We start from the raw sequence: 18472 nt of genomic DNA on the forward strand, positions 1-18472 counted from the left end.
AACAAGAAACCCAACAAAAAACACAAAACAAAAACAAGAGGTTTCCAGTCCTCATTATGACACCTTCAAGAACAGCAGGTGCTAGGTGATTCCATTGTTAGCAGAAGAGTGTTTATACCCAGGATTTCAGAGTCTGTCCTGCTGTGCTGCATGAGACCTACCTGGGCAGTGAACATCACCATTTTACAGTACTTTAAGTGTCAGTTTGGTAACTGACAGAATCTCCTAATCATTCAGATAAGAAGTTAACTAGTTTTCAGATAGTTTTTTTTCCCCAAATTCCTGTGGAAATACCAGTTACTAATGTATATTTTTGAAAGATTGTAGCTCATGGACTGCTTTTTTAATGTCCTGGTGCAGTGATACAGGACAGAGCAGAAAACATTTTGCCAGAGAATTCTGTACTTCTGCTCTAGTGGGAACTGATGCTACAAGTGCGAGAGGAAAGTGTGTTGCTTGTTAGTACACCAGTAGGATAAGTTCACATGAGAATAGTCCATTAAATGATTGGAGATTCATATGAAATTAATTTTCTTTAGCCTCTCTGAGAGGGAGGGAATTGTACGGAAAATGCCTTCCATACAGTGCCTTTGACTCTGGTATAGTTATTTGTGTTGTGAACATCAGGACTTCTGAGCACATCTCAAATCTGTGTTTCAAGTTGTTTTTATAGTTTATTCTCAAATTGAATTTTTCTGCCTTGAAAAACACACTCAGTTGTGAAGTCTGAAGATGTTTAAATTGCTCAGAGTTTGATAGACACTGAAAACTTTTAGTAACGAGGACACTGGAAAGACACCTTCTAAATATATTCTGGGCATCATGCAGTATCTCAAAGCTTCCTCTGCATACCCTCACTAGACTTTTGTTCTCTAACATGCAAACCTGAAGGCCAGTCTGGTGGGCTGGGTGGAATCCCGCATTTAGCTACCAGTACCCAGAGCCAATGTTTTACTATAGTAATGCCTACACACACTGTGCCTGAACTTTGCTTTTAAAGCTGTAAATCAGAGAAAGATGCACCATCCTTTTGCCTCGTAGTTTCAAGTACTACTCTCAGTTACCAAGAAGCCCACAAAGCTCTGTTTGATTGCCTTGGAAGAACACACTAGGTCACTGCCCTGCAGCATCATCACCCGGATTTGAACCTGACCTCGATTTTAGTTTGGAGGTTCCGAGAGGTTCGTCGATGCACTGGGAAGAGAGAGGCAGAAGCCCATACTGCGGCTAGGGGACGCGAACGAAGGCACTTCACTCACTCTTCTCCGGGAGGGGCCAGACCCGCTGCTCTGGGCCAGGCCGCGGCCGGGAGGGACGCTCGGGCTGTTCGGAAGCTCTGCCCGGACCCCCGGGTTCGCCCCGCGCCCGGACCCCGCGCCCCTGCCCGCCTCACGGAGCCGCGTGCGCAGCCGCGCTGCGGCCGCCAGGGGGCGCGGGCGGGGCGGGCGCGGCCAAGGACGACGCAGCAGCACCTGCGCTCGCGCGCTCCCGCCCCGCCGGCGCCCATTGGCGCGCGCTCCCGCGAGGGGAGGCGGTTGGCTGGCACGCGCGTCAGTCCGCGCGCACGGCCCCGCCCCGCGGTCCCCAGCCGGGCCGGGCCGCGTCCTCGGCGGCGCTGAGGGCGCCTCCCTCACCGGGAGAGCTTGTGGGCATTGCTGGGGGCATCGAGCCCCGAACAGGTGAGCAGCGGACGAGCCCCGCGTGCCCGGCAGAAAAGGTGGGACCGGCCGCAACAGCCCCTAGTCCCTCCGCCTTCTGCTGGCCCCGCTCCGGGCGTGTGTTCCGGGCGGAGCTCTGCGGCGACGGGCCCGGACGGAGGCGCCGCTTGCGGGAGGCCGGCGGCTCCCGGTCCCCTGAGGGGCAGCGCGGGGAGCTGCCGTATCGCCGCCCGCCGTGGCGGGTCCGGGCGCGTCCTGCGCGGGGCGCGGGAGGCGGAGGGTGGGGGGCGCCGGGCTCAGGCGGGGCCGGGCGGCGCTTCCCGCTCCGCGAGCGCCGGACCAGCTCCGTGGCCTCCCTCGGAAAGGGTCCCGGGCCCCTCCCCGCCAGGCGATGTCGCTCCAGCGCGGGGCCGGCGGTCCCCACGGCCCTGCCCGCCCGCGGGGGGCTCCTGGGCCGACCCGGTGCGGTGAAGCGGGCCGGGCACGTGCAGTTGGTGCTGCAGCTGCAGTTGCAGTTGGTGGCGCGAGTCCGGGCGGACAGCGGGAGCAGCCTGGGTACGGATGTGGGGTGTAGGGGGAGCAGATGGAAGCCACCCAGGCTGGGCCACGTCCTCCTCTGTCTCCAGGAATAAATTTGAAAACTGATTGCATATCGTGTGGACGAAACGGTGCGGGGTTTTTAAAGAGCCTTGGCTGCGATCTGTTTTCAAATCACTTCAGATAGTTTTTGGTCTAGTTTCCGCAGGCTTATGTCAGCCTAGGGCTTTGGCATGTAGTGGATGGCGAAGGAATGGATGTTATAGAATTCTTGGTTGTAGAAGTACATCGTGCCTTTTGTCTGTGGTTTGTTGTTCGGAACCCAACAAAATGGAACAGCATATATATTCTTGTCATACTAATTATTGAAAAGATTGAAATGCGTTGGTGTCTGTGAAATACAGGAGGATATTCCTTGCCTCAGAAACTTTATCTATGAATGTTGCAACTTGTCTTTTATGTCTAGCTTTGATAGTCAGGTTTTGGGTTTTTGTTTTTGACCATTCATGCCATGCCTAGTAGATATTTTCCATGTCTGAGAAGGACAGGAGGGTGCTGTAAAGGGCAGAACTACACACTTGTTTGTTCATTTTCTGTATGTTGACCATCCTGCATGGTGTAGCACCAGTTTAAAGAAAAATAACTGCAAAGCACTTTCAAACCAAGTTATTTCATTAGTTTTTCTGCTTATTTGCCTTATTTTAATGAAGGGAAGACATCTAGCAGTTCAGGTGCGTAGTAATGACAAGATTTGCACTTCGCTAAAATGCCGTGTGATGCAGGGCAGACAACAGGCATCATGTCTGTAATTTGATTGAAATACTTCAGTGGATGCTAACCCATTTTTAACTTGTCATTTTGATTCTTCTATGAACTAGGATCATTTGCGCATGCAAGGAGTGCCTATTGGATGAGTTTGGGCTGTGTGTCAAAAGAATACTGCTTTTCCAGCAAAAGATAGCTTGCTTTGATGCCAGTAGGAATTGCATATAGTTATAGTCTAGAAAATACACTTTTTAAAGGTGGAGGTTCCCTAATGATAAAAGAAAATAGAGGCTGTAGTAGAGGCACAGTTGTAACACCAATTGATCTGCAGTGATTTTTACATTTATCAAAGCAACATGGGCTTTAATTTAGACTTTCCTGTCAGTCTAAATAAAAGAAGCTGTCTTTGAGATTATTTTCTTCTCGTTTGATGCATAATTTTATTAAACATTAGATTTTGGAAAAGTTGGTATAGGGCAAAAGAGGAGAAAAGGGAAGGGCTATGCCTAATATAAGTGTTACCAAAATTAGTTACCTAAGCAGTATTTTCCTCAGGTTTCTTGCTGATCATGTTTGGTGGAAGAACTATGGCTTTATTTGCTGATACAGAGAGAAAAGAATTACTGTGTTTTGGTTTGTATCCAGTTTGCTTTGTTTGGTTAAGCCTTGAAGAAAAATGGTGTGAGGATGGGTAGCATTTACAATTCATAAAACACCTTGGAAGAAGTGAGTGCAGCTGACAAACAGGCTTCGACTTATGTTGATTGACAGAGTGAGGAAGAGTTAAAACCACATATTCAGAGTATATTTAGCTCCAAAAATTATAATACATTGCTCTTCCTTCTGTGATGTATTTTTAGCTCTTTTGAGTTTGGGAATTTATCATGTACCAGTGAAACTAGAATGGGGAGATAACAATTGAAGTTGTGAGGGAGAGGTAAGAATAAAACTACCAGAGTGCATGTTTCAGGCAAGGAGTGCCCAGTTTGAGAATTGAGTTATAAAATGAATATCACCATAATCCTGTTTCTTGGTATTTACAGGAATGTTATGCTTTTAAACAAGAGATAAAACTGCTGAAAGCCAGCAATGGACTAATGGAGATGCGCAGCAAAATGGGTTGAGAGCACAGCTGCCTTATTCCACCGTATGTATGCAATTGTATTTAAAGTTACAGGTATTTCATATTTTCACTTACATTTGGTAACCAGAGATTACAGAAGTGTCTGTCAGTTCTATTCTATTTAGATAACTTGAGTTGTAGTAGTATTTTACTATAATTTGCAGATACATTTCTTTTCCTGTAACGGTTCCATGAAGATTCCCTTAAATTATAACCTCCCTAAACATATGTCTTAGTACTCGAAGTTATTAAAGTTTGCAGACTTGCTTGAAGGGTAATGACTTTTGAAGGAGGACTTCTGGAGAGAGCACTGCAGCTCTGTCTTGATATGGAACTTTGATGTAAAGATTTCTAGACACAGATAAAACTGCAGTCTATGCAAAGTTCTTCAAATGGTTTCTAATTATTAGAAACTCGTACTGTATTTCTTGTCTTTATTTGTTTAGGTAGCCAGATGGAAATCTTGCTACTGTCTTTACTTAGTTGAATGTCACTTTATTGTATTTCTTTGGCTTATACAAATAATTTTGATCATACTCATACTTTACTTCCTGATGCAGTAAGTAGTGCTACAGCTAGAAGAATGGAGAGAAGAAAACACTTAAGAGTAAATTTGTAAATATAATAAATGGTCATTAGAGTGAACGCAGTAATCATCAGTGGATATAGTAAAGATGGGGGGGGCGGGGTGGCCGCAAAATAAGAAGAAAGAATTAGACATTCAAGCCAGGATTGTCAGCTTCCTACTCTCATGGTTTTAGCAACTGAGGTTCCTGTGAGATTTGAAATAATTTTTGACAGGCTTTCATTCTGAAATTTTGCATACAGCTCTTAAACTAGAAAACTGAGACAGTGCATTCATTATAAGTTTGAAAAATAGGACAACCTTATTTTTATTCAACTTGTAGAATGTTAGCTTAGCTTTTTGGTCCATGACTGCCACAGATGTCTTTGTATCCAGGTTGCCCTATGACAGTTACTTTGAACAGCTGGAATTTTAATTGTTGTAGGGCAGCTTAGTGACAAGGGGACCAATGACAGTCTAGTGTAACATGTGACTACTCAAGTGAAGCATGTCATAAATGCATGACCTGTGCATTAGATGTTGTTTTTAATGTACTGTTAGTTATAATTCAAATCAGTTGTGTATTCATAAAACCCAAGAGTTCAGGACTTGGATTCTGAAGTTGTTTCTTAAACTCATCACAGCAGCTGCTTCTCTACTTACAGTCAAACTCATTTGAGTACATGCACTGGAGGGGTGGAAGCAGGAGAGTTGAGAGAATTTTTGAAAGGGAAGTCAACTTTGAATGTGCTTTTTCCTGTATTTGACTTGATCCATTGGCAGCTGTTGGGAGATGATGCAAGATTCAGTTTTTTCCAGCCTGTTTACTCAGGGATAGTGCATGTTATTGAGGAATAGTTATTTACTTGAGTGATTTCAGTTATGGTCAGCTGAATTAATCCACAGCCCCATTTTATTTCTGTTACATTTTCATTATTCATCATTAACTATAGTAAGAAGTTTCTCAGAAAAGGATGTGCATAAAACTGCTAAATTGTTCATAGTATATTTTATCTACAGGTGGTACTGTTGCCGAAAGCACAAGGAAATATATTAGGAACTTCCTGTTGAAAGGAATACTGAAAAATGTTTGCTTTGGAAGATCTTTAAAAAGCCATCACATTTCTGTGACTAATCTTCTGTAGCCTAATTGCTTTGTTCTTAATAAACTGTTAGTAGGCAATTATTACTTAGATCCAGGTTTTCAAATACTCTAGAATTTTTCATGTTGTACAAAATGTCCACCAAGGTGTAATGTTTAATTACTTCAGAAGGACTTTTTGAAATTGAGAGATTTTTCATATAAAGCACTATGACTTTTAACACAGCTCAACTGTGTTAAAAGTTTGTGGTCTAATGTCTGTGTTTGCACATGAAGTATATGTCATAAAAGGGCTTAGAATTCTATACAGATAGAGATTTTCTGAAGGAAATGGGGCTCACATGGGTAATTTCTATAATTACCATAGGGCATATGATCCTTTTCCCCTCTACTTTGCAGGAATTGTGTGAGGGGGTGAGAAATGGGGTTTGAGAGGTGATACTTAACTGGATGGGGCACAAATGAAGATACATGCTGTTTGTACTTTTGGGAAAGGATGCTGTCAAGAATTAAATGGTCTTGCATCAGTGTTGCTCAGTGCTTTTGAGGTTTGTGTTTCTCTAGATTAGCAAGTATCCATATAGCACTAAGCAGCTGCTGCTTTTAAAGATGTAAAGAAATTCTCCTCTGCAAATCCTTCCAGGATAGTTGGCTTAGTCACTGACAAACAGATTTTGAAATCCTTTTGAATTGACTTATTTTGGGGCGATTTTAATTAAAGTTATGATACTGACCTAAAAGAAACGTAGTAAGAGGGGGAAAGGGTGTGTAAGCACCTAGATATGAGAACAAGCAGCGCATTGATTTAGATACTGCGATGATACTTGCCTTTTTGTCTTTATTATCAATAGAATAAAAAGATGGGACTTCTCCCCAACCACCACCCTGCCCTTAAGAGGGCTGAAGCTGGACATGATGTAGATCCATAAAAACAAAAATCCATAAGAACAACGGTCATCAGTGGTTGGTGACATGGTTATTTTCATATTTGCTGAAAGCTATGTGAGGAATCAGTAACTTCCTCAGATTGCTCTGCTAGCATTCCGAAATTAGAGCACAGGGACTTTGTTGGCCAGAAGTGGTTTTCTGTGCTTAAAAGTCTCAGTGACTTTCTTTTGAGTTGGGTAACTAGTACTGGGACTGAACTTAGGGGCACTTTGACTGCATTACATGCATACTACTAATAGCAATATAAAATTTGCATTTTGGTTTCAGAGAATGTTGCTTCTGTGGCATAGATAACGAGATTTGATAAATGCTGGTAAAATAATGGCTCTAATGTTTACTTCTGTGCTTGGTTTTGATGATGGTATTTTTGGGTTTTTTTTTCCAGTTGTTTTTGCACTGTCTTTGGTTTTGCTTCAGAGATTACTACATATCTAAATGGGTTTGTCAAATTGGCAAAGAACAGACAGCCTCTGGTGGTATGTGTTTGCATCCTGATTTATCCACTTTGCTTCTGGCAGCCTTTGAAGGAGATCTACTGCAGTGTGCCTATGAACCTTCCACGCAAACAGATAAGGTGTTTTCTTAGTTTTGATTTTTAGCACTCTTTGTGTAATGAATCATTTTAATGACTAACCTGAGCAAGTTGAAAGAAATTGTAAAAATCAAAAGCTGTGAAAAGAAGTTGTATGTCATTTTAATGACTTTTTACCTTTTATTTCCAACACTTTGGGCCTTCGATAATTTTTAGAATTTCAGAAATTTTGTTTTTAATCTTGTTGCTGTGAAATATGGCAAGTACAGGAAGTATTATTTTTAATATCTTTCTTTTTCTGTGTTGTCTGACAGCTTCTTCACACCGTGGGCTGGTATTAGCTCCTGTGTCACTTTGTGTGCAGAGTGATGCGTTCTGCAGGTGGGGAAACACTTCAAATGATCAAGTGGACTTGACTTAAGAAGGATAATTGCTTCCTATGGTTTTTGTGAAGGCAGCAAAACAAGTAGGTGTGTAGAGAATGATTTTTTTATAGATGTGAATCTTGGAGAAATCTTTGCATATATGAAGAAGTATTTTTAATGCTTGTGTTATAGTTGGAACATTTTGGGGGCAGGGAGTAAGGTGAGGGAAATCTATTTTGATCCTGTATAGAATGAAAGTTTCTAGCCTTGCAAGATTTGTGTTCGTGCTGAATATTGAAAGGAAAAAGTATATTAGCCTTTGTGTTTAGGTATTAAAGCATTTTTGTCTCACTTTGATATAATGAACATTAAAACTTGGTGTAAAACTGAAATTGGGCATGATACAAGTTCACATATGGGTTTTTTCTTTCCTCTTTCATGGCGTTATTGATTCCCCATGTGCTGGAGAACCTATTCAGAAAGGCAGGGATTGGAGGACACAAGAATATTTTTGTGACCTTAATGTAAATGCCACATATTAAAGAAATTACATCTATAGAATTACCTTCCACTTCCACAGGATTTTAAAGACTATTAAGAAGAGCAACTTCAGACCTAGAAATACGTAGCAGCCTGTTAGTTCTCAAAATGAGTTAACTTTATTAGGAGAAAGATAAAAGAAATCAAACCTTGCCTTGTTTAGCAGTGAAGATTTTGACGTTATCTGGAGCAAAATTGTAGGAATGAGAAGTAAAGACCTCATCTTTCTAAAGAGAGTAAAATAAGAAGTTATTTTTATTCTTAGCTGTTTGCTTTTTCAGAATTTTTCTGTTGGTGTGATCAGTGTTGTGGGAGGGAACAGAGGGTGAGGATGCAGAGGGAGATGTGGCAGTGTAACATATGAGATATGCTGCTCATATGTGCAGCAAGTATACTCTTGCTGCACATATGAGCAGCTACAGATTTTGCTGAAAGACTCCATGCACAGGAATCAGTGGCAGTGCCTGCCATGGGCTCATCCATGTGTGCTGTGAAGAACCATGACACAACCTTGCTGTTTTCTCAGTTAAAGAGAATCAGAGCTTGAGCTGACCTGCTGGTTCTGTAAGCATTTCGTGGTAGCCTGCAGTTTCTGAGCCTTTGTCCTGTCTAGGGAGGGTGTTCATATAAAACTGAGTTCAACATAAATGACAAATAATACACTTTTTTTTCCCGCTGCATTTCTTGAGTTGAGTGGAAGTAAGGGTAAGGACTTGGCATGGCTTTAGCAATATTCAGTTGTACTCCTTCACAGTCGGTACCTGGAAAAGAGCGTCTACCTCCTAGTATAATCTTGTTTCCTAAGTCCTTTGCTCTGAGAAAGAAAAGTTAAATCTCTTGTATTACTGGGTTATCTTCTGTGAGCATTTTGGGTTTTTTATAAATTTTATTTATTTCACAAATAATTTGCTTTGCAGGAATTTCTGTTTTCTGTTTTCAGCCAGTGCTGACTGAACTGAAACTTCCTGCATCTTGTGGAGAGCATGTATAAAAGAAATGACCTCATGGCCAATGTGATGGTCACCTCCGCCACTCCAGAGGTACAGTTTCTTGGATTTTATTAGCTCCTGTATCAAAATGGCATTTTTGGCTTGCTTCAGCTTTCACAGGAGCTCTCTCCACTACTAGTCAAATACCACACCATTTGTAAGACAAAGAATTAACATGGCAAGAGAGTAATTGTAGAACGCTTCATGGTTCTTGGTGATCACAGCCACATTTTTTTATTGCTGTTGTTGATAATTACTCCTTTTGTTTAGTTTTCAGTACCATTTTTGACCTGTTATTCTGTAACTTAGAGCAGCCATGTGTTATTAGTGAGTTCAGAGCAATGTAATATACCATCAAAATAGAGTCGGTTGGAAGTAGAACCCAGAAATATCCAGCTACATTTTTTCCTTTTTTTTTTTCTTTCTTTTTTTTTTTCTTTTTAATTTACTGGTCTTCTAGTGAAAAAGTGCTCCAAGATTTTGTTCATTTTAATGTTTGTATCCTTTGGAGACCAGGCAGCTCTTGCTGCTTCCAAAAGCTGCCTTGTTCAGTGTTGAGCTGCTGTGCACAGCTAACAGCCTGTTTGTTTCTCCATGACAGCCAACAGAACACTGCTTGGGAATTACCTGCTTGCATTTTTCTAGTTTTTTGCTTTCATCTAGTATTATGATGAAATATTATTAATCAACTACAGTAAAGCTTGTCCCGTAATGCACGCATTTTAAATGTGGGATTGGAGAAACTCTTTTTCAGCTTTAAGATGGACAGTAATACTGCATATGTATTCCAAAGTTCGGTGCACCAAGGATTTATAAAGGAGCATATTAATAATCTGTTATATACTTTCTCTTTTGCTTCTCCAGACTTAATCAAATATTGTGATGACCCTTATCAGTTTTTCATGGCAGGTTTTTTGTTTTGCCACATTAAATAAATGAAGATCCATAGTTTTCAATAAGTCTACAGGGTTTACCAGATTGTTGAATATATAATAAACATCACTTATCTATACATAATGCTCTTTAGAGAATATAATCACGTAATAATGTGATTATTATTACATATTTTTAGTGCTTGTAACAACTGCCTTGTAACTAATTTATCATTGCAAGGATGGTTTCTGTGCTAGGGCTTAGTGTCTTTGGAGTTGAAGAACAGCATCAACAATCTTTTGGAAGTCCAACAAGATTGTATTAATCTTGATCCTTTACTCACTACCCTCAGAAGATACTGAGGCAGTGCTTTTCTTTCTAAAGGCTGACGTGACATTTACCTGATACAACATAACTGTCTGCATTTCTACTAATTCCCCTTTATTCTCTTCTTGGGTTTGACCAGTACAAATGTCAGGCTTTCCTAATCAGTAGTGTGCAGGTTCAATTTCAGAATGTGTCTGTTTTCCCTTTGTTATAATGTTGTAGATAGAGCAGCTTGACTTGGATTTACCCAGTCTTTACTTTGCGCATTTAATTTTAAAAATCCTATGGAAAGTGAATCCTAAAAATATCTACACATTTCCTGTTGTGTGACACCTCTTTCATTTAGTCTATGATTTTAAAAATATCTTGCTAAAGCTGAAAATTTCATAGAGTTAAAATTTTATGTCACTGTAGTTTTTGCAGAAGGAAGCTGGAAACATTTGTGAACAGTGCAAAACTAAATTTGATAATTTTGTGACTGAAACTTCTTGAAGTTCATACATTTTATTGTCATTACTTAGGTTTTTTACATATATTTATTTCCTGATTTTGAGATGAAATTCACTGTTCTGCAGATAAGTCTACTATTTTTTCTTTGTAGGGTAGTAGCAGCTCAGATTCTCTGGAAGGGCGAAGTTCAGATTATGCCAATAAAAGCTACGATGCAGTTATATTTGATGTATTGAAAGTAACTCCTGAAGAGTTTGCTGTAAGTAGAAATGTTATTTTTGCATTTAAGCTTGTATAATATTCAGGGCTTGTAGAGTACTAAAAAATACATTAAATCGTTTTTTCCTAAAAAAAAATAAATCTTTTAAATGAACTTCCAGTGTTCTTGAAAACAAATTTCTGACTTTATCAAGGTCAGTAAAATAAGCCCGTCTTGGGATTTAATCATTTAGTTCTGACTGACAGAGCATGTTTGTTTCACAGTATAAAGTCATTTGCAATTTTTTGAGTCCTTTTAGGACTTTTAGGACCCTAGCATAAGGCAGTTCTGGTCAGTGAGGAATATGTGTATGGTTTGTAGTTACTGAAGGGCAGATGGAAATATGTCGTTGTCAGCTCTTTATATTACATGATGTAAAACTCTGTCTTCGTTGCAGAGCCAGATAACATTGATGGATATGCCAGTATTTAAAGCTATACAACCTGAGGTAGGTTTTCTTAAACCATGTGCTTACATCTTTTCAGTGTAAAAAATCAGTGCCTGAGGAAACGTGAAAATTCACATAAGCCTTTTTTGTTCAAAATTGCTCACCTTCTTGCACTGCACTAATAGTTTGCTAGGCATATTCCCGGTTAGCACTGTGAATCTGTAATCCAGCATGAGTTACTTTTGTTTGTCATCTGTTGCCAAAGGAGATGACTGTGCTTTTCTGGAAGTCTTCTTGTCTTGCTTTGAGTGAAGTGTTTCTTCAGGATAAGTTTATCAAGTGTAAAAGATCTCTATTCTCCCTTCTGCTACTGTTTTTTAATTCATATCTGATTTCAGAATTTAACTCATGCCTGTGGCCATAATCTCAATTTTAGGCTGCATCAGCTGCTGGATAAGCTTTTTAATTTGTGGGATTATTTTTAAGATTCAAAATAATAAATGCTGGGAATAAATCAGTCCAAACCCTTAAAAGTTGGGGTGTTACTGTCTTTTAAGATTTTAACCTTTGAAGAAAGACACATAAGGGAACTAGAGGGCTGTTGAGGAAAAGCAATCAAAGTTAACACAGACATTTGAAAATCAGTAATAAGAACTTGAGAAAAGAAGAATAAAAGTAGTTGTCAGAGTGTGACAAATTTGCTTAAAAATATGATAAATTTATTTACTGCAAAAGGTGCAAGAATCCCATGACTCCATGCTTGTATCCATTGTGGCTTGTATCCATTGTGGCTTGTTGTCTTCTTGTCCTAAGGTTGGAATATCCTGGTTATATAAAGTGCAGCCCCTGCCCCTACCCCCCGTAATGTCAGCAGAACTGAATTTCTGACAATATCAGTAGGGGCAGTCAAGTTTTGAAGGTTTTTAGTGAAAGCTCTAGGCATCAACTAATTTGGTCACTAACAAAACAAGTCATCATTTATTACAATAGTTCAGAGAGATTAGCAGACTTCTGTTTTGAGAAAGACTAATTTTTTATTTCCTTCCCATACTGTCTGTTGTCTGTCCTTCCTATCAGATAATTTTTTTTTCCCTCAAGAACACCAAGACAGTTTTATAGTTGAAAGCACTTTCATTCTTCAAAATAAATGTGTGCTCCAGGCAGCTGGGGAGACTTTTCTTTCTTGTGGGGAAAAAAATGGCAAATGAATAATGCAATAAGAAATTCGCAATACCCATTGAAAAGTCTGCTAACAAAATATTTTCAATATGTACAAATAGATACATAGATACTTTTCCATGAGGAAGTTTTGTTTAGACAAATATCAGAACAAAATGAAGGGATTTTTTTATTCTAACTACCTTGCCAAAAGCAGAGGTAGTGTCATACTCTGAGGAGATGAATGAACTAGAAAATAAAGTACAAAGGTATAGATGTGAATTTTTAAAGTCAATTTTGCATTTACTTTAGTTGCTATAAGACCTGTGCCATAGCATTTTATAACAAAAAAATCCCGAAACAATTGATTTGCTATTCTTCTTTTCCTTTGTCATTGCTTCATTTTGCCTTTTGGAAATGAAATTTCCTGAAGTACTACTCTGGCAAATAGATGTAACTCACTGAGGAGTGATCAGAAGGAAAAGAAGCTTCTGCTAGAATATAGGTCTTTGAATATGTAGCAGTTACTATGAACTATTAGTTGTTAATTGTGCTTCCTTCATTTTATTGAAATCATCAGTATAGTTTGCCAAAAAACAACAACTATTTCTATCCTGAAATTCTGCCAACTGTAGGATTAGGTTTTAAAGCAAGAAATATTCCGTGTATTTATCATGAACCTCCCCCTTGCTATTAGGTAAATTATTAGAGTAAGAATGTTAATATTTTCTGGTTAAAATTTAAGGTTTTAGTCTTTTAACATGATCTTATGCATGGGTGGAAATACTTAAGATTTTGGAGTTTTGGTTGCTAAGTCTTGCATCAAACACACAAACATTCTTTAAGCATAGTATTTGCTGAGGCTTTTTTCCTGCTTTTCAACACCTATTACTGAAAAACACATCTGCATTTCACTTTGCAGAGTTTAGAAAGAGGATGTCTAGTTAACAATTCTTTGTTCTCCAGCCAAAATAATTATGCTTACATTTTAGATTTCTATGTAACTTCGTTTAGGTTTTTTCCCAAGTTCTGAAATTGCAATCTCCACAAATTTCAGGGTTTTGCATACTTGATGGGAAAGTTTCCTCTGACTGTGTGTGCATTGAGGAAACTAGCAGCATCCTTCCATACCAAAAGAGGGAGATGAAGTGTAATTCTCGAACATGGTGTATTGTAGCAGTATAAAAAAAATCAGCAGGGGCATTTTGAATCACTCACTTTTATCAACCTTCCTATTCAGTCTGGATTTTAAACCTAGCCAAATGATTCTGCTGTACACAGGATTTTCCATTGTTACTCACTAGCTCTCTTGCAGCCACTTAAAATCCTTAGGTTACTGACCTCTTCCACTTTCCTGACAAAGGTAGATTTTTCTGTGTCTAGTAAAGTGTCTGAGATTTTTTTTTCCACATAAACGTGAGTTGTAATATTGTAAGACCAGACATGGACTGTTCATGTGGAGAATCTTTTCTCATTTTTATCTGCAGAAGTTTTAAGTGCTGGAGATGGGGATTCAAAATATGTTTGGAACTGGAAGTGTTTTTCCTGCTGCTCACACAGGCATGTATAGATCTCTAGAGTATGTTCCATTTATCAGCATTACAAAGTGCTTTTCACAGGCAGAATTCTCTTTGGCTGACTCTGCCTTTTCATGTGAAGGTGTCTAAAATTAGTAGTGTACATTTGGAATGTTGAACAACATTTTGATTGAAACTGAGACTTGTGGTTCTAAAAACAGAAGAGTGATTTAGAACTAGTGTTAAGGAGAACTCATTTCTATTTTTTAAGGCAATTTTTAAATGTGTTTCCTAGGAACTAGCCAGCTGTGGATGGAATAAGAAAGAAAAACACACCCTCGCTCCAAATATTGTTGCCTTTACTAGGAGATTTAACCAGGTATATAATTTGGTTACTGTCATGAATAGGTACTGTTTGACAGTTGTCTTTGAGTATAAGGTTAAACAGAACTACTCATATGAATTAAAACCTATTTTTCCAAATGAGGATTAATATTTTTAAATTACAGCCCCTGTTTTCAATTGCTTTGTCCACATTTTCATGTTACTCTAGACCCTTTGTTCCTAATTATTTGTTCTTAATTTGTTTTGCTATGGTGCAACGTTAGCAATTTTGTTCCTTTTTTTTCCTGGGTTTCACTTGCTCATTCAGTTATCTTGGTGTTGTCTCACTTCTCTACCTCTTATGGTGGTAATGCTACAGGGCAATTGCAGTGATACAGATGAGAATCCATGGGATCAGAAATCTTTCTGTACCATGTTTTGTTCTTAGAGCATTGTAGGAGTTTGCAAATATTTAATCTAATAGACTAATAAAGTCCATTCTTTTGTAGTAAAGTTTTATGTGTTTACTTTATAGGTCAGTTTTTGGGTGGTACGAGAAATATTAACAGCACAGACCTTAAAAATAAGGGCAGAAATACTGAGCCACTTTGTGAAAATAGCTAAAGTAAGTGCAAATTTCTTACACTATCATTTAAAAACTTAATTCCTTCTTGTTTGCTTCAGCACTGCTCCTGTGAGCCGTTGTTGGATTGCAGAGATTAACAATTCTGTTTTAGCACATCTGTTATGTTGTACCACATGAGTAAGATGAAGACATAAAGAGAACTGTTCTCTTCTGCTTGGTTAGATGAAACTACCCAGTTCAGTGTGACTCATCTTGTACTTTGGCTTACCAAGTTTAAAAGTGGTTTGGATTGTTGGTGGCCAGTTGTGTGTTGACAACATCAAATGTGGTTGTAAATTGTTCTGGTTTTTGTCTCCCACCATTTTCAAACTTAACTTTTCATAAAAAGAAGTTTCTTGCTTCTAAAATAGCTGTTGTGAGATTGGTATTCATGCTTGCAATATGTAGTTGCTGGTATAAAGCACTGCTGTTAAAGCTCACTTATTTTAATGAGTTTGAGCACTGCATTTTACGTCTAACTTAAAATAAACAAACAAAAAAATTTAAAAATACTTCTCTTTCACAACCTGTGGTCATTCTGTTTTATATGAAACTGAGTGACACAGCACTTGGATCAAAGTCCTGAGTGCTAATTTTTGTATGTGTGAAATTGTGTATGTATGTAGGTGATTAAAATAATATTTTCCATGTAGTACTAAACAAGTTTTGTATTGTGCATATTTTTAATCAATATCCTTAGCAGTTTTGTACCTTTAGAAGAAAATTTATCTGGGTAAGTTACTGGCACAAAAAAATAGTCCCAGTAATAGGGGAATGTTCAATGTAGAGGTCCTAGGCTATTCTTAGAAATAACAGTTGTGGTGTTTGTTTGGGCTTTTTTTAGCCTGCACATGGGTCAGCACTGCCCTCTTTCATTCTCTTGGGTTTTTACTTTTTCTGCTTTTCCATCCATAAAGTCCAAATCTTCCTTAAATGCTTCTGAGCAGTGAGTAAATGGATCACTCAAGAATGAATTCAGCCTCTTTTTACGCTTTACAAAGAAGCTACGTGACAGCAGTTCTCATTTTTCTATTTTACGTTTTTAGGCTTGTTGTAGCAAGCATTACCATCTTGACAGCTTTATTCCAAAGTATTGTCTGCCTGAGATCAGTGTTTTGAGTAATTGTCAACACACAGAGTAAATTTAAAGTACATTGAATTGAGGTAAATTTTTCCGATAAAACAGATTACAAAGGCAAAAGCTGTGTTAATTCTGAGAGGGTTGTCAGCATCTTTGTGTAAAGTTTTTGCTTGATTAAATCTTTTATTTCCATAATTACATGAGTTTTCAAGAACAATGCATCAAGTACTTTTTTTCTATCTTCTGTTCCTGAAGAAACAGCCTTAGAAAATAACAAACTGAAATCAAATCCTGTTATTATTTTGAAACTGAAATACCTATTATATTGATGGATATACTTATAAAATTGGCGACTTTTAAAGTGGTCTTAAAAATCTTGCACATGACAGCATTGGATAATATTTTGATTGCAGTCATAAATGAAAGCTTTGTATTTTATTAATGAAAAAGTCATGGTTTATTAATGCAACTTCGATATTTTAGTTAATTCTGCTTCCCTGTCCAATGTGCTAAAAGCTGTTACTCCCTTTTTTCAGAAGCTTCTGGAACTGAACAATCTTCATTCTCTTATGTCTGTGGTGTCAGCACTGCAAAGCGCACCTATCTTCAGGCTGACCAAAACTTGGGCTGTAAGTGTTGTCTTGACCCCTGTCCCTTCTGTCTTGTTTGAATTCTGAGGTTCTTTGCAATTTGTCATATTGTGAACTCTGGAGGAAGATGCTTTTATGTTCTTGTTTTTGTGGTACTGGGGTAGAAGTAGTGGTTTGTTACATGTTTTGTGAAAAGTAGAGTTTCAGCTGCATCTCTTTTCCTGTGAATTTCCTGTTTTCCTGTGTGTTCTAGAAGCCACTGGTTATATGATCAGGAGGACTTCTGTTGATAAGTAATCTTAGAACACCCTTATACAGAATGTGTATCAGTGTACCCTTATCTAAAACATAGCGTATCATTTAATATGTTACCTAAAAGGAGGGAAAATGTTACAAATATACAGGTGTTAATGATTATTATTATTACAGGTGTTGTGATTGAGTGATACATTTCAGTTATTGTTTTCAAATTAAAAGCATTGATAATTCTATTTTCAGAAACTCTGTCTCTGAAAGGCAAAATTTCTTAGCAAAACTTGGAGTAAATAGAAATATTTCTCTAAAGAGGACTATATAATTATAGGTTATTTCTACTGTATGTAATATTTAACTAGACAAAAGTGGGTAATTCTCATTCTCATACTAATTAAGTATTCCACATGCCATACATCACATTGACTGTTCAGAGCTTATAAAGATGGTTATAATTAAGTCTTGGATAATAAGTTTATCAAGCTTTTAAAGTGCTTGCAACTATTTTATGATTTAGTTGCTCTGAATAAGGTTATAGTCTAATGATAAAAAAGTGCCTGATGTTTTGAGCATCTTAATGAAGCTGGAAATAAATAGGGAAAATTGCTCATGTGTAAAATGAAGTATGTGACTAATATGACTTTGACCTAGAGATACTAGGCTCTTTGTAGGCAGAGTAGTTCAAAAATGCAGTATAATTCTCAGTGCTGCTGAAAAGAAAACAGTAAAATTATTCTGATATATTCATTTTTATCCTTTTTATGTTACTTTTTTCTTAACAGCTAGACTTAAAAGCTAAGTAATACAAGAACTGGAATTTTCCAGAGGAAAAGGTATATGAAGGAATGTGCTATGGAGCAGCTGTCTGTTGTCAGAAAGGACACGTGCAAGAAGCCAGTGTACAGTGCCATAATTCTCCACTCACTCCAACTCAATTGGCTTTTAAAATCATCTTAAAAATATTGCTGGGGTTTCTTACACCAGCTGAAACAGGAAAGGCGTTCTTATAGCTACAGTTGTGTATTTTATGTCTACTTTTCAGCCCCCTGTGACTAGGGGTTTTGCATTCCTATATGTTTCTTCTCGTTTTCTGTAACGTCTAATAAATGGAAAACATGGATTTAATATCACAATGATTTACTTTCCATATACTTTTTCTGAAACGTTTTGTTACACTTTTAATAAGGTACTGTTGAAATGGCACAGTTTCCATTTATTTAGAACATTTTCCATTACTGTTTGTACTTTTAAATTCAGAGGATTTTCAGCAACTCTGCTAAGTTATGAGAATGTTGGTGACTATATTAGAACATACTTTTTCTCTAAAAATTTAATATTGCTGAGGTTACTCAAAACTGATGTAGTGATATGAGAATCACTGACAAATTAATCAGAAATAATGGTCATGTTTTTTTATAGATTAAGACCTACACTGAATTGCCTTTTTTTTTTAAACAGGTAGCGTATTTTCAAACATTGTGGTGCTTTGGAAGATTATGATAAA

General features: G+C 38.1%; 1 protein-coding gene across 14 annotated transcripts in view; it reads left to right on the forward strand.

Moving 5' to 3' along the window:
* The first annotated feature begins 1322 nt into the window (after positions 1–1322).
* RALGPS1 (Ral GEF with PH domain and SH3 binding motif 1) overlaps positions 1323–18472 on the forward strand; it is a 77618-nt gene continuing 60468 nt past the window's right edge. For 2 of the 14 annotated variants that reach the window (XM_063410272.1, XM_063410273.1), the window contains exons 1-10: positions 1325–1679; positions 4004–4107; positions 7084–7272; positions 7545–7700; positions 9053–9175; positions 10926–11033; positions 11431–11481; positions 14392–14475; positions 14956–15045; positions 16663–16755. In XM_063410272.1, the coding sequence (XP_063266342.1) occupies positions 9119–9175; positions 10926–11033; positions 11431–11481; positions 14392–14475; positions 14956–15045; positions 16663–16755 (483 nt within the window). In that variant the 5' untranslated portion in view covers positions 1325–1679; positions 4004–4107; positions 7084–7272; positions 7545–7700; positions 9053–9118. Of the gene's footprint in view, positions 1680–4003; positions 4138–7083; positions 7273–7544; positions 7701–9052; positions 9176–10925; positions 11034–11430; positions 11482–14391; positions 14476–14955; positions 15046–16662; positions 16756–18472 lie in introns of all 14 variants that reach the window. The other 12 variants (XR_010082025.1, XR_010082026.1, XR_010082023.1 and 9 more) reach the window with 10 other exon arrangements.

Source organism: Prinia subflava, chromosome 12 (genome assembly GCF_021018805.1).
Source record: "Prinia subflava isolate CZ2003 ecotype Zambia chromosome 12, Cam_Psub_1.2, whole genome shotgun sequence".
Taxonomy (NCBI): domain Eukaryota; kingdom Metazoa; phylum Chordata; class Aves; order Passeriformes; family Cisticolidae; genus Prinia; species Prinia subflava.